Here is a 16,916-nt window from a genome sequence, read left to right as displayed (position 1 = left end):
GGACTGGAAACAAAGCCCTATGAGGAGAGACTGAAAGAACTGGGTATGTTTAGCCCTGAGAAGAGAAGAGTGAGGGGAGATATGATAGCGCTGTTCAAGTACTTGAAAGGTTGTCACAGAGAGGAAGGCCAGGTTCTCTTCTCCATCATCCCAGAGTGCAGGACACGGAATAATGGGCTCAAGTGACAGGAAGCCAGATTCCGGCTGAACATCAGGAAAAATGTCCTGACTGTTAGAGCAACACAACAATGGAACCCATGACCTAGGGAGGTGGTGGGCTCTCCCACACTGAATGCATTCAAGATGAAGCTGGACAGCCATCTGTCAGGGATGCTCTGACTTGGTTTCCTGCACTGAGCAGGGGGTTGGACTCGATGGTCTTATAGGCCCCTTCCAACCCTACTATTCTATGATTGTAGGATTCTACATTCTTAGAGCAAGACTACAATGGAATCCATTCCCTAGGGAGGTGGTGGGCTCTCCCACAGTGGCGGCATTCAAGTGGAACCTGGACAGCCACCTGTCAGGGATGCTCTGACTTGGTTTCCTGCACTGAGCAGGGGGTTGGACTTGATGGTCTTATAGGCCCCTTCCAACCCTACTATTCTATGATTCTTCCTTCAGATCTCACCTCAAAACCCACCTTTTCCAGGAAGCCTTTGATGCAAAGATATCCTGTACACCAGTCTTCCCCCAACCCAGTGCCCTCCAGATGGGTTGGACTATGTGTCCTGTCATCCCCAGCAAACATGGTATGGGTTGTAATCCAACCCATCTGGAGGGTGCCGAGTTGGAGGAAGGCTGGTATCTATACTATCCTATATACGAATGGTAAACTCGTTCTCTGAGTGTGGATCCTTCTGTAGCCAAAACTGCACCACCCACATGCAAGAGGGAGTTATCAGCAGGCTTGGTGGGGGCGGGGGGAATTCAGAGGGAAAAATCTTTAAGGGAGGGGACCCAACACAGCCCAATGGGGACTGAGCATGCTCAGTGGGGCTCATGAAGAGGTGGGGAGAGGTATCCAGACCCTACCATGCTGCTGCTGTCACCACGAGAGCAATGGGACCAGGTTTTGCAACTAAGCCCAGAAAAGAACAAGAGAGATCTGAAACAATATGTGTTCCTGTTCACAGTTGCTTTCAGCCAGCCATGCCCTTCTCCATGACACACCATTCCATCTCCTCTCCCAGCTAGTTTTTGGGGTGGGTGGGCACACTGTGGTTGCTGAGCCAACACAGTCCTCACTGGGCTGTTCGGGAGGGGGACGTCACCCTGTTTATGGTCTCCTGCCCAAATATTATTTGTGCTTCTGCAAACTTCGGAGTTCTCTCGAGTCTGCTGGTATTTCTCTCTTGTGCACAGGTGGTGTCATTCTGGCTACATAAGCAACGGCACTCATGCCTGAACAACGAAACTAGGGGGACTTAAGAATTCTTTTCTGACTTCTCTTTTTTAACAGTTCTATTTGCCCAGCCCCATTCCAAATGGAGAGTGGGAGTGTTTGTCAATCACTATGCATTATTTAGAGGTGCACAGGGATATGAATATACAGAGCTCAGAACTTTCGGCATCGATTGACCCGCCCCTGCAAAAACGTCCTGGTTGCTGTGATGTGGATTAGAGCTGAGAGGAAATGTGCATGCTTGCATCAAATCCCTCCCCATCCCGCCTCGTGAAAATGTGTGTCGGTTCTGTGCTGCAGGGTTCATGGCTGGCTTGGGTTGAAAGGTATTGGCTGACCCTGGGGGAGAATGCGGTTTAAAAACCCAAACTGAACAGTTGTCCTGACAGCAGGTGGGAGAAGCTCTCCTTGTTGTTCAGCCAAACACAACAGATGAAGGTTGAAGGCAGCAGGAGACTGGAGCTGCTTCTTTGTCGCTGTTGCTCACACGCTCTGTCTAATACTCGCAAGCGCACTTCCCAAAATCTGAACAGGGACACCTGCTAGCGGCGGCAAAATCATATTCCTAATAGGAAAACAACAGCAGCAAAACACCAGAACAAGGCCAAGAACTATTGGCGTGAGATGGAAACTCCCTGGTGGTGCAAGCCAGATGCATGATGGGAATATCTCTGAGCCTTTCCTATTGGCGTTTCCTATTGGCCAGCCTGCTTGTCCATGCGGTGCGAGTTTCAGCCAGGACCACGGAGCTATGATCTGTACCGACAGAGGATTATTCTAAACACTTTGCCAAGAGACGAAGGAAGCCAAGCTCAGAGAAAGAGGAGATTCCCTTCTGCCTGGAGTAAGCTCAAAGCCAGAAAGGTGTGGGTGGAGCTGAGCCCTGCCAAAGGAATGGGGCTGCCTCAGCCATCTCACACCAGTGACAGAGCGTGAGATGTGCCTATTCTGGGATTTGGAAGCAACAGATAACTTGCTCCAAATAGCCGGAAGCGTTGACTAAAACAGCAACAGATGTAGGGATGGGGGAATTGGAGGGAGGATATGATACATAACAACAAAATCTCAGCACAGCTCATCTCAACACCTGCCTTCCTCTTTTCTTTTTGAGTTGCCATGAATTCTTTTATTTTATTTGCATTTGTTACCCACTCTTATCCCAGAGAAGCTAACTCATTAAAATTAGATTAAAGCCCAATTTAAAAACAGCTTAAAATATACCGAAAAGGTAAAAAAAAAAATTAAAAAGGTAAAGGTGTCCCCAACCAGTCGTGTCCAACTCTAGGGTGCGGTGCTCATCCCCATTTCTAAGCCGAAGAGCCAGCGCTGTCCGAAGGCGCTTCCGTGGCCATGTGGCCGGCATGACTGAACACCAAGGTGCACGGAACGCTGTTACCTTTCCCGCCGAGGCAGTACCTATTTATCTACTTGCAATTTCTTGCTTTCGAACTGCTAGGTTGGCAGAAGCTGGGACTGAAGACGGGAGCTCACTCCGTCACACAGCACTCGGGTCTCGAACTGCTGACCTGCCGACCTTCCAGTCTGCAGTTCAGCGTCTTAACCACTAAGCCACCGCAAAACACTAAATCTACAAACCTCTCCTTCCCCTCATCTCCAGCTTAACCCAGGCTTTCAATATTTGATTAGGCATGGGCCACCCACCCCATACTTCCCAGCCTATTGAATCCTTAAGGACTAGAAACTTGCTTATTTATTTATTTTCTTTTATTTACAGCATGTATATACCACTCCATATCTAAACAGATTCCAGAGCAGTGAACAATACCAGATAAAAAGAATAAAACACCATATTAAAAGCTTAAAAACAAAACAGAATACCAATACAAACTGTGGCTGGTCAATCAAGGAAGGCTTCTTGAAATAAAGGTGTTTTCAGGAGGTGCCAAAAACATCATGTTGGTGCCTGCCTGACCTCCAAAAGCAGATTATTTCTGCAGAAAGGGAGCCACCATGCTGAAGGCTCTTCTCCAGACTCCAGGTGGACTCCAATCAGGCCATAGGTCCATGTGGAACCACCAAGAACATCCCATCTGATTACTTCAGTGACCAGGCAGGTTGATAAGGGAGAAGGGTATCCTGGCCCCAAGTCGTTTAGGGCTTTATGCACTAGGAGCAAAACTTTAAACCTGGCTCAGTAGCAAATAGGCAGCCAGTGCAGTTCCCTCAACAAAGGAGATGCATGCTGAAAAGGGGGCAGATCCTGAGAACAGCTGAGCTGCTGCATTCTGCACTAGCTCCAGCTTCCGGACCAGGACAGCCCCACAAGAGCAAATTGCAGTAATCCAGTCTTGAGGTTTTTAAAAATTAAAACCAAGTTTCTCAGTTCATGTTCATGTCCAGCACCACCCAATTCCATGCTACTCTGGTGTATGCTGGATGCCAAAACAGTGACCAGGGTCACTGCCAGTTCCCTTCTTCAGGTACCCTTCACCTACTAAGGTTAAGTGGGTAGTGACTAAGGACTGGACTTTTTCCTTTAGTGGTACCCAACTTCGTGCTGCCCATCCCAAGACAGTGCACCTGGCACATATCCTTAGATGTTTTAGGAGCTAAGCCTAGAATCATAGGGTCATAGAATCATAGAATAGTAGGGTTGTTAGGGGCCTATAAGACCATCGAGTCCAACCCCCTGCTCAATGCAGGAATCCAAGTCAGAGCATCCCTGACAGATGGCTGTCCAGCTTCATCTTGAATGCCTCCAGTCAGTGTGGGAGAGCCTACCATGTCTCTAGGTAATTGGTTCCATTGTGGACATGGTGTAAAAAATATTTTTTTTATATGCCCTGGTCTTTTAATTCAGAATAGGTGATGATTTATCTGCTTCCTGCCTGCTGAGTTGAATGCTGTTTTGATGTTGTCATTGTTTTCTTGCCCACTGAGATTCTACACCCCTGTTCGAAGGTGATTTTCTCGGCAAAAACTCGCAAAATCCCTGGAGAAATCGCTTGAACAGGACAGGATTCGGCGAGTGGCAAAATAACGATAGTCATCTTCTCCATAATGAATTCCAGTGCATAGTCAGAAAAACACACATAGTAGCAGCTGTGTTAATGGCAGATGCAAAGGAATCGATGACTGGATCCAAACTGTGCAATTCATGAGCTTGCTTTGCTCTGCCAGGTGGATGCTATTTATTCATTCATTCATTTATTCATTCACTCATTCATTTCATTTCTATACCACCCAATAGCCAAAGGACCCCTGCCAAGAAGTACAAAGAAGTACAAAGAAGTACAATATCAGTGCAACAGTTTCTTCTGAGGCAACCTTTTTGCCTTAGGCTTTAAAATTCGTTCATAGGGTTGCTTATCTCATTTGTTATCATTGCTACTGGTTTTGATTGTTCCGTTGCTGCTATTTTTTAAAAAAATCAATGACAGCCTGATATTTATACTAGTGCTCTGCTGAAAAATTTTCCCACATTTTTTTCGACCATTCTCATTCAATTGGAAAAAAAAGAAATGGTTTTCGAAAAGAAATTCAAAGGAGGAGAAACTTTGGAAAAATTCTCATGTGTTGGGTTTGGGGTTCCTGTGCTTACCTTACTTATGAGGTGGCTGAGGAGTGTGCAGGAGTGTCCTGTCTGTCACTGTACAGTCATCTCTGTGGCAGCCTGAAGCCTCCTCGGATTCCCACACTTCAGTTAAAGCTATCATGAGGAAGACATCATGAGCCAATTCCTCCCATGGGTTTTTTTCCGTTCAGGAAGCACAAGTGGCCTGGGAGGCTGCAGAGCAATGGAAAGAAGTGTGTGTGAGAGAGAAAACCCACCCAGCACCCTCAACCACCTCACAGTAATTAGGTAAGCTCAAAAATACCACCAAAAGAAATTCAAAATTCTGCCTCAGAAGAGTGGAAGCCTCAAAACAGCTGCTGTTGCCACTTGTAGGAGCAGTGCAGTAAACCAAAAACCCTTGCGGGGGGAGAAAGAAGCTGTGCTACAACACCTTCCAATAGTGAGCCCTCTCTGTGAGAAACTGTAGGAGAATTTCTCCTCCCCTTAGGAGATATTCGGTGAAATTGTCCCCCCAATTTCTCTGCCCACAAGTAGGCTGGAGAATTTTGAGAGGCCATTTGGGCATAGCTCTAATTAATACGATTATTTGGAAGACTGATTCCTGTGCCTTGCGACTGAATGATCCTCAAGGCAGTTCACAATAGATTGCGATAATACACACATACACACAGCCCCAGAATCCATACACCTCAGTGGCTGTTAGTCTTCTGGCCAGTTTGTTTGTTTGTTGTATTTCAAGACTGCCTTTCTGAAACCAACCGAGGCAGTTCAGAAACATTTCAGAACATTAAACCGTAATCAAATAAAAACACAGTAAAACATTAAAAACAACCTTAAAGGTCATAACATCCATCACAGCTGGTGTCAAAGGTAGGCCTGGTTGGGCACCTGCCAGGGGCCCACAACCTGCCAGGGGCCCACAGACAAAAACCCCCTGGAGTTGCAGTTGCAGCAAAAGCACCTAGTTGGTGTCTTCGAAGTATGGGAGGGCCCCCATGGAGGCTGGTGACTCCTGTGTCAGTGGGGCAGTGAACCCGCTCTGGGTTCCAGGTAGAACCAGCCAGAACTCTAAAAGGAGCTATCCAAGGTACTGGAACCATTTGGGGGATAGGGATCAGCACTCTGGTTAGCTCCTTTAGCATTCTGACTGGTCCTGATGGAAAGCTAGACCAGATTCACTGCCTCACTGATGAGGGCCTATAGTTAAGAGCATAAGAACATGGGAAGAGCCCTGCTGGATCAGACCAAGGTCCATCTAGTCCAGCATTCTGTTCACACAGTGGCCAACCAAATGTTGGCTGGGAATGCTCAAGCAGGGCATGAGTGCAACAGCACCCTCCCATCCATGTTCCCCAGCAACTGGTGTACATAGATTCACTGCCTCTGGTACAGGAGGTAGCACATAGCCATCATGACTAATAGCCATTGAGAGCCTTTTCTTCCAGGAATTTGTCCAATGCCCTTTTAAAGCCATCCAAATTGGTGGCCATTACTACTTCCTGCGGTAGCAAGTTCCACAGTTTAATTCTGTGCTGTGCGAGTCAGTCCTTCCTTTTATCTGTCCTGAATCTCTCCGCAATCAGCGTCATAGGATGACCCCGGGTTCTACTATTTTGAGAGAGGCAGAAAAATGTCTCCCTATCCACATTCTCCAGTTCACTGGTAGAGCACACAACTTTTCATGCAGAAAGTCCCAGGGTCAATCCCTGGCATTTCCAGGATAGGGCTCGGAAAGAATCCTGCCTGAAACCCTGGAGAGCCATTGCTGTCGGTCAGTCTTGACAGTACTGAGCTAGATAGACCAATTGTCTGACTCGGCATAAGGCAACTTCCAATGTTATTCCTATGTTCCTTGGCTGCCTCTCTTTCTCCTCCTCCTCCAACCTTCAACGCTTAGTTAATTCCACAGGGCAGTTGGTAGTGAATGGTCAGCTGATGTCTTTTTGGTCCCAGCTGAAACCTATTTTATTTTCCCAGGCTTTCTTTGTATCAATTTTAAAAGAACAAAAGAACCTTGAACCTTCCAATTATCAACCCATTTTCCACATTTTTCCTGTTACTACTTCTCTGTCTGTCTCTGTCTGAAGTCAGTGTATACATATAGGCTATTGACCATGTCTAAACCCAGCCTAGCGTAGAAGGGTGGGTTGGATTTTTCCCATTTTGCTGCCATGCAGCTTATAGCAACTGTTAGCAGACATGTAATCAATCCTACATCTTCAGCCAAAAATCAGATTTTTTTATATAGCCAAACAGTGACTTCTCAGATTTCCCTGGGATTACACACCCAGTAATATCTTCAGTTTTTATCCAAGACCTCCCTCCCAAACTTTAAAGGATAATTCTGTTTCTGTTGTTTCTTGCTTTACTGTTGCTTCTAGCTCGTTTTTAACTGGTTTTATTTATTTTTTTTAGTGGCGGTGCAGATTTTAATTCATTTTTTTAAATCTTTTGTTTAGCTAACCACCTTGGACGCTTCAGCTGAAAGGCAGCCTAGAAAACCATGAATAAAGATTGTGCTTATTGCATACTGAGAAAAACTGAGGACGGTAATCAAAACAAACTCACCGCATTTGTGACACCTTTTGCAGCTAGTTAGAATTGCAAGGTTTCAAACACCATCCCCTTTTAAACTGCATTATTGTTCCGTCATCTAAAAGCCCAATAGCATCCCAGAGCTTTAGAGCTTTAGCTTAGTCTCTAAAGCAATGACGTTGTGCATCTATTGGGGGAGTGGCCTGGGGGAGGACTTGAAAAGCCTGAATACTCAGTTTAATTCAGGAACCACATCCTTAAGAAGTTTGTACTTGCAGCTACAGACCTCTGCAGCAAGAAAGGGGTATTGCAGGAACTTTCCATGATCAAAACATTGATATAAAGCAAATACAACTGAATGTTTAAGCTAGGGGGGTTGGGGGGAGAGAAAAAGAGGTGTGGGAGAACCCCATGCTGAGACCAAACCTGCTGGCATGAAGATAGCATTGGTGTTTGTCACAGAATCCTCAAAGAATTACAGCTTAATTCCATGCGCAGTGAGGATGCAGGCTGTTGAGCTGCTATCATCCATCTAAATTGGATTCCAGGAACGTAGGAAGCTACCTTAAGACCAGACCAGGTTACTTGTCCATCTGGCCTGGTATTGCCTGCTCTGACAAAGAATGGATCTCTAGGGGCTCCATCACCTGCCACCTGGCCCTCTTAACTCAGGAGTGGGGAACAGTGTGGTGCAGTGGTTAGAGTGTTGGACTGGAGCTCCAATACTCCAACAACCTACCTCACAGGGCTGTTGTGAGGATAAAATGGAGGACAACTATGTAAACCACCTTGGGTTCCTTGCAAGAGGGGAAAAGGCAGGATATAAATGCAATCAATTAATCAATAAATGTGTGGCCCTCCAGATGTTGCTGGACTCCAGGTCCCATCAGCATAGCCAATAATGAGGGATAATGGGAGCTGAAGTCCAACATCTGGGAGACCACACATTCTCCATCCCCATCTTAACTGGAGACGGCAGCGATTGGACCTGGGTCCTCCTGCATGTGAAGCATGTGCTCCACAGCTTTTGCAAACATGCGCTCTTGCCTTTGCAAACATGGCCTGATCGTAACTAAGCACATCTGGTGAAGAGTTACAGTAGGTGTTTGTTTTTTTCTTGCAATTCAGATCACAGGTTTTCCTTGTGCCCTGTCTGTATGCTTTTCAGCTAGGTCTTTAGCACCGCAAATAAGAATGGAAGAGCGGCCATTTTGTGCATCACACAAAAAAGCCCATCTTGCCCAAGACCCTGATTCCAAGTGTGACCATGCAGAAGCCTCTGCCAAGCAGGGAATGAAGACAATAGCCCACATCGTGTTCCCGCCCCCCACAATAGCCTTCATCCAGTGTGTGTCCCCCCACACACAAGTACACCTCCCTGTGTCGTTTCAGCCAAGGCGGTGCAGGTGAGATCAGGGACTGCCATCCTGTTTGCATGTGACACAGGAGATCCCCTCCATGGCCTTTAAGCAGAAGAGACTGAAATTTAGTTAGCTTATGCCACCTTTTTTTTTTTAATATCAACAAGCCAGTACATTAAGAGCACCCCTGCCGTCGAGACGAAATCCTTTGTACTGTACCACTCAAGGTTAAAGGCACAATCCTAGGCATATTTAGACAGAAATATGTCCTACATGGCTGGCTGGGGAATGCTGGGAGTTGTAGGACTTTATTTTCTGTTTAAACACACATAGGATTGCACCCTAAATGAAGTTCACCTGCACTGTGTATGCACTTTATTCCCTGCATCAAACAAAGGCATCTGAGTTTTATTGATGTGCTAGGTACTCTCTCTCCTGCCGAAATATGAATTGAAATCCATTTGTCTCAGATGTGGTGTCCACTGCACTTTTATTTCTGCCTCAGTCACCATAGAACCCTCCCTATCATTTTGTAATAGCTCCCCCCCGCCCCCGGCACTCAAGTTTCCCAAATAGCCCCCCTAAGGGACACTTGATGCAGCCACCTTGTTGAAGGGAAGCAAGTTTGGGTCAAGTCAGCGCCTGGATGCGAGACCAACTGGGAACCCTCATGTGTGCCACCATAAATTCCATGATGCAATAAATGCAGGATATGCATGTAAATAACCTTTAAAACAAATCTCCCTCCCCCCATCCCTGGCCCCCACCAACTTATGTGTGCTCTCCTTGGGGATCATCTGAGAAACCCGGTTTCAAAGTTTAGGAGCTCCACCACTTGCCTTTTAACAGGAGCAGAGAACCTATAGCCTTCCAGATGTTGACAAACTCCTCCTCCTATCATCCCTATCATTGGTCAGACTGGCTGGGGCTGATGGGAACTGGAGTCCAATATCATCTAGAGGGCCGCAGGTTCCCCATCCTTGCCTTAAAAACAAAGCCACGCAGACACAACCATTTCCTCTTTACAGAACACAATTTATTTGGCATTTGGATGTAATGCGTCTCACAGCATCTTGAGAAAAATAAAGAGATTGGTGTCCCCCCATCCCACCCTCCTCCTCTATTGCCTTGAAAAAAAAAAAAAAAGGAAAGATCAAAACATTAAAACATAAAATGTGACAGGTCTCAAATTATTCCAGCACCTGTTCCAGTACCAAATTTCATTTCTACATAATATTTCATGAAATATCAAAATCTTTTTACACACACCGACGCAGTTAAATTCAGTCACAAATCAACGACACAGGAGGGGGGGTTGCAGACACAGCCTGGGCTGAATGTTTTCCAAAAGGTAAGAAGCAGTGTCGCATTTGTTCTCTCTCCCCCCACCCACCCCTCTCATACACTCACACACACACACACACAGCACCTTCCAGGCATACAGGAAGTCTGGCATTCAGCCTACAAGGCAAAAGCATGGTAATAAAAAATTTGATCATAGGAAGCTGCCTTGAATCAAGTGAAATCATTGGTCCATCTATTCAGTATTGTGTACAGCAATCCAGAGTTTCGGAGCAGAGTCTCTCAGTCCTATCTGGAGATGCCCAGAGATCTTTTACATGTACAGCATGTACTCTACCATTGAGCTACAGCCAATGTCTTTCCATAAACAAAAGTGGCGCACAGTAATGTCTGAATAAGCTCTCGATTTCTACAAGAAATTTACTTAAGGACTGGGGGGGGGAGACTGAACTGGCAACATAACCCATCTCGGAACACACAGGCTACCTGTTCATCTTCGCTTCTTGAGATAGCTGGAGTTAAGTCGGTCAAGGTCACAGTACAATAAGCACTGTGGGGAAACCCTCTCCCTCTCCGCCCCTTGCCAGCCCTGCTGAAATGAACAGAGGAAGGATGTGCAGCCACCAACGCTTGGCAGCTTGCAGTCCTGGCTCTCCAAATTAGGAGGGGCATATGCAAAATCTTACCCACTCATCCATTTGGACACAAGATCCACTTGGCGAGAGAAGAAAACAAGAACTGAAATTAAGTGGAGCCTATTTCGAATACATGCATTTAGGAACAAGATCCAGTACCCCGTACAGAATAGGAGTTTCGGCCTCCCAACTAAAATAAAACCATTCTTGAGTATATGGGACTGAAACCACCCCCTCCCCCTGACACACAGACAAATACCTTCCCATAGGAAATCGACAGCCACTAGAAAGCAAAATACAGCTTGCCAGGTACAGTTCATACAGGGGAAATGTCATTTTATTACACAACAGTCAAAATATGCTTTAATTTAATACACTGAAACTCGTGGCAAAGAGTTATTTGTATCAAATTAACATTGCATTTTTTGGTTTGTTGTTGTTGCTGAAGAATCATTTCCGCTGCCCACCCACCCCCAGGCCCAAGCAATGGTTCAGCTGTGAAGCCATAGGACTGATTGAAACATGTATAAATAAGAGTTACTTACTGGCTCACAACTGAATGTGTGATCAGCCAAAAATGTTGTGTTTGAAGTAATATCTGGAGGTATTGCAGTTTACACATGGAATCCTTAACCCAATCTTGCTCACTTGCTAATAACACTTTATATTTGAAAGACAGACAGACAGACAGACACACACACACACACACACACACAGATAGACTGCCATCAAGAAAGCGCATGGGATTTTGGTAAAATGATACATAAGCAAATTGTTGGAAGTTCACCTTGGAGAAAAAAGGTGGCACTGAGAAAGGAGGGTGGGAGAAAGAGAAATAGAGTGCATGATTCTTCATTAAGCCAGCCTTTCCCAACCTTGCATCCCCAAATGTTGCTGAACGACAACTCCCAGCATTCCCAACCACTGGCCTGAGAGAGAGGTGGTGGATTCAATCTAAGCTGGTCCTTTTCCCACAAATAGCTAGTTGTACTACTCTTTAAATGACCCCAGGGTTAGAGTTAGTGTGGTTAGGGATTGTAGCAAGTTTGGGGAGTGGGGGTTGCTCTTGAATAGATGGTCTATATGTTGACCTTTATTTTCCATCTGCAAACCCTACCTTTTTACCAATGAATAAATAAGTCCCATTTTGAGTATTTAATGAATCCTGTGGCATTATTTGAGAGATTCATTCCCCACAGTGGCTTAACCCTGCCTACTCTGTTCAGACCTAGGCACAGCCAGAAGGAGTGGCAATGACAAACTGAGAGCAGTGGCAATGACACTAACTAAGCAAACTATTATTAGTAGTAGTAGTATTCCTCCCAAGTAATAGGGAGGTGGTACACCTCACATGTTTGTGGATGATGGGAGTTGGCGCCCTGGCTGGGAATATTAAGCATTTTTGCATTTCATTTATTTCAACAGGGGAGGTTTATGTATGTCATTAACTCTCACATTCAAATGAATGAAAGATAAGAGCGCTTCACTTTGGCTGGATTGTGTCTATAGTATTTAATCAGAAGGTCCAACAAAAACTTTACAGAACTCTGTAATAAGTGAGTATTTTAAAACACATGTTTTTACCTTATTTACTGTGAAGGAACAGGAACCTTCACCATCTTATCCTTCTTCGTGGCCCTGGATTCCCTTCCAGCTATCTCTGTCCTTAGTAAATGTTAGAGCCACCACATGGAACTTTTCAAACTAATTTCCAAGTGGTAGCAAAAATCAGTGTCTTAAAATGAACAAGCAACATACCAGCATTAAACAAACCAATAAAAGGACACTATAACAGTAAGTTTCCCCCCTAAGAGAATACCAGTGTTCCATAATCATAACAGGAACGCCACAACCAGCCCCCCATTGACTCATCAGCAAAATGAGTAAACTGCACTACTTCCTTTAGTTGGTCCTCAAGTCTCAGGAGTGATATTGTCAATTACAGAGATTGTGGCTCCAAGATTTACTACTAGAGAAGTTAGTGTGTGGATACACGGCAGTTAAAGACAAATAGCCCAAATCAGACCTTTGTGAAAAAGTATGCAGAACCTTGACTGCCGAGTCAATTTTACAGAAAAGACATACGCAAAGCAGAGAACTACAAAACCAACTGGAGTGCTTGCAGGTGACTGCTTTCCCCATCAATGGCAGCGCCAAACAGGGGAGAAACTGGATACCTCCATGCAAACTGATACGCATCAGGGGTTGGTTCTACCACCTGTCCGTGCAACAGTGTCATTATGGACCTCAGTAAGTCCATCTGGGAACACCGTTACCCCAGAGAAGTGACACAAGATATAATTACACCGATGACCTTAATAGATAAAAATAAATGTTGGCTCTTGGAAAAACATACAGTGACGAAGAAGCCTGCTCAGTGACAATTTAAGAGAGGCTCTCCAGCTTCCCAGCCACCCAGCCACAGCCGCACAAGCAAGCTGTAACAATAAAGCATGTAGGAATGGGTGCATAACGGTATGTTCAAATGCTTGGTCAACATCCCTCCACTCCCACACCACCCCCAAAGAAAGATCTCGTTATTACGTTTAGGAAAACCACAACAAAGGTGAACGTTCAAATCTAACTTCAGAGACAGTAAATAAAACCCAACACGTGGAAGTTTTGCTATTTAAGACCATATGGCATAGCTGGCTGTGCATCTTACTTACGCTTCCACGCTCAGACTCACACAAATGAATCCAAGGGCTAATTCTGCAGTGCCGGCATCAGCTTCTATCTCATGCTGCTGCTGCATTTTGCTTGAGATCACAAGCTACAGTGTACGTAGGTATGATCAGCAGAACCTCACGCACACTCGCTCACTCTCTCTCTTTCTCACGCATACACACACACACTATATATATAAAACTAAAGAAAAAAGTCAGGACATACAATGTATAAAACTTATGAGTGTGCTAAAAACGCACATAAACCCGCTTTTATTTTTCATACTTCAGAAACGCTCAGTATCAGATGCTGAACACACATCTCTGGCCACAGCTGTCCATCCAAACCAGGACTCTCAACTGTTGAAGCAGAAGGAGCTGCCAAGTCCTCTAGATAAAGGATTGCTCTCCTGTTTGTTCAGAACAGCCGGGGGGGGGGGGGGGGGAGAGAAGAGAGAGAGAATCCACAGGACAGGCTTTCTTCCACAGTCACATGGCAATTTCAGCAACCGTCCAGAGGAGAGAGATTTGCATGGGCCTACGTCTCATGGCGGCATCCCATCTGGCTCACTGTGGCCGTTGTGCAAAAACGGCGTGAAAAAAAAGTTTCTCCATTCCATTGCTGCTCCTTACATGTGGGGTCCTTTTACAAGACAGATTTCCACACAGTTCTCCCCGTGAAGTAACTTCAAAGAGGCCACTGTGCTGTGAGAGAAAAGCAATTGTGTGATTCTACCCTAAATCAGACAAAGGGTTATGACTGCAATATCTCTCCCAAGAAGAGGATTTCCTAACAGAGATTCCCTAATGTGCTTGGACATTAGTGTGATTGCTGCACTGTAATGTTGTCTCCAGTGGGTTTATGATTGTTTGCAAGTGATTACCGCCAGACATATGAACATACGGAGCTGTCAGACCATCTACCTCAGTGTAGTCTATTCTGACTAGTGGTGACTCCCCAGGGTTTCAGACATGGGTCCTTCCCAGCCCAGATGCCAGGGATTGAACCCCGGACTTTCTGCATGCAAAGCAGGTGCTCTAACATTGAGATATGGCCCTCCCTTTAAACACAGCCCATGTGGCGGATCAATCACAAGTCAATGGGCAGCATCCAACGGCGTCATTCTGCAAACTCAAATAGGGTTGCGGAGCTCTACCAAAACTTCCCGTTGTGCAAGCAGTTCTGCGCTACACTTGCACAAGCAGCTGCACAAGTGCAATGCGCAACTGGCTGCACACCCGCACTTGCGCAAATGGAACTTCCGTTGGATTTGCCTTGCACAAAGTTCAGAACCTAAGCTTCCGAGAGTGCAACATCATTACCCCTAGAGGAATGACAGACACCACTGGAAATCTGACCAAGAGCCAACCCTCCACCAAAAGTGTATATGGAAAGATACCAAATGAAAAGTGGCAGGAAAAAGCCAGCTGAAATGGGACGGCGCCCAGACAAGTTAGGTATTGAACCAGCCTCGTTAACCAGTAGCACCCCACCGTCACCACCTGTGTTCCTTTCCTGTCCCTCTAGGCCAAAGGCCTTTCATAAGGCAACAGGAACACATAAATAAAGGACCGTCAGCGAAACCTCCTCCAATTAAACCTGGCTACAGTCTCCAACTGGGAAACAGGCTAATGATGGGTGAGCTCCATTCGGAAGTATTTACAAGCTGTTTCCGAGATCTCTTGGGAAAAAAGCTCACCTGACATTTCAGATTCAGGGGAAACGACACCTGATTTGGAATACATCTGAACATTACTAGCTGCACAAATTCCTATCTCAAATCAGGAAATGATGAACTTCGGCAACCTCGCCTGCGACAAGTTTGTCAATGTTGGGCCCAAGGCAGAGGTGGGTAGAGAAAAAAAGGAAGCCACCTTTAACTCAGATCCCAAGTCGTGGTGACAACAGTGAAACATTAAGCTGCGTTACCAAAGCTTGTATTATTCTCCACATGGCCTAATGTTAAAATTGTAACTTAAGACTTCAATGAACCCCATGGCATAAAGTAAACAACATCAATCTAGCTACTGGAAATGAAAACCCGAATTAAAGTGGAAAGGGGGGCAAGTCTTGATTCACCTGGACCAACTAACCAGTTTTTTTTTCCATTTCAAGTTACAGAGTTATTCCCACACCATCTCCTTCCCAAAACCGAATGCCTAAAAATGCACAAAGCCTGTTAGAGCCCATTTTTTGTTCGTGGGTCACAGAGTTTAACAGCCACAGTAAAAGGCTTGCAGTTTTACAGCTAAGCAAACGGGTTGTTCCTTGTAACTCCTACATTTGGATCTTCGTAGTTACTTCCAGGGAACAGCCAAGTGTTCAACAAACCCCTTTACCCTTGCAGCCCCTTTCAAGGCAGTGATGGAAGCAACGTGAAGATCAAACACTTTGCCCCAGTGTGTGTGCATGTCTGTCTGTCTCTCTCTCTTTCTTTGGCTCATGTTTCTATCTGCCAGGGCTCTGTCTTCTGTCCAAAGAAACACCCAGCAGCACCAAAGTCCAATCTTCCATGCTTAAGGACTAAGCATTATAGAGCCTGGGGCACCAAGAGGTTCTATAACAGCTGGCCATTCTGTACCCTTCTGTTCAGTATCTGCCTTTCCCAATTGTGGAGCCCCAACATTCAAGAAACTTCTCCATCCAATGTACATCTCATGGTTTTTCTTTCTGTGATTTACAATAAGGGGGAGGGGGGCAGACAACAAAAAAGCCACCCATGCTCTTCTTCCTCTTTAAAAACAAGTGTTTAAAAAAAATAGAACATCGTCTGCTCTTTTTCCATAGCCAGTAGAAAAAGTGCAGCTTTCATAATCGGGGTTTGTTTGTTTGTTTGTTTGTTTGTTAAGAGGGTGACCCAACCAGAATGGAAATGACAGCAATAGCCAAGAGGCACAATTCTACACTAGAACATAAAAGTAGTGTTCAAAAACAAGTAGAGCTTATTTCTGAAGTTCAGTCCATGGATTCGTGTCCGTCCGTACCTCTGATGTGCAAACAGCTGCTCAAAATTTTATTTCTGACCGGCAGTAAGGGTTTTTTTTCTTTTTCTTTTTAATTGTTTTCCTTTATACAATGGTATTCAGAGAACAGTGACTGTGGCGGCTGCCTGCAAGCGTCTCTGCCGGCGTGCATTCACTTAAGGGCGTCCCGGGAGGAACAAGGAGGGTGCTGCTGTCAGCAGAGTCTTCCAGCTCCACTGGGGAAGGGCCGACTGAAGGTGGAAGAGACTCCTCTGTGAGTGGCGGGGATGCGTCACTGCTTCCTAGCGACAGCTGATTGCTCTGTCCTGTCTGAGAATGGACTCCATCTAGAAATGAAAGGCAAGGAACGATCAGAAACCAGAGGCACCACCACAAATAATGAAGGCTGCTTGGGTAACATCACCACCAATTATTTATGTAGAACTTAATTCAAATGCTGCTTTTGCAGTCAACGTTCACTCGCACAGCATCTCATGTGTAAGGCAGGAT

General features: G+C 45.5%; 1 protein-coding gene across 7 annotated transcripts in view; it reads right to left on the bottom strand.

Moving 5' to 3' along the window:
• Positions 1–9,620: 9,620 nt before the first annotated feature.
• Positions 9,621–16,916, bottom strand: part of DGCR2 (DiGeorge syndrome critical region gene 2) — a 76,721-nt gene continuing 69,425 nt past the window's right edge. For all 7 annotated transcript variants that reach the window (XM_084820108.1, XM_084820104.1, XM_084820106.1 and 4 more), the window contains one exon: positions 9,621–16,753. In XM_084820108.1, coding sequence (XP_084676234.1) covers positions 16,512–16,753 — 242 coding nt within the window. In that variant the 3' untranslated portion in view covers positions 9,621–16,511. The remainder of the gene's footprint in view (positions 16,754–16,916) is intronic.

The sequence above is a fragment of the Heloderma suspectum genome, chromosome 13, assembly GCF_057233095.1.
Source record: "Heloderma suspectum isolate Gila_16-S chromosome 13, 16-S_ref, whole genome shotgun sequence".
Taxonomy (NCBI): Eukaryota; Metazoa; Chordata; class Lepidosauria; order Squamata; family Helodermatidae; genus Heloderma; species Heloderma suspectum.
The sequence above is the reverse complement of the archived record's forward strand: the minus strand, read 5'-3'. Positions and strand labels throughout refer to the sequence as shown.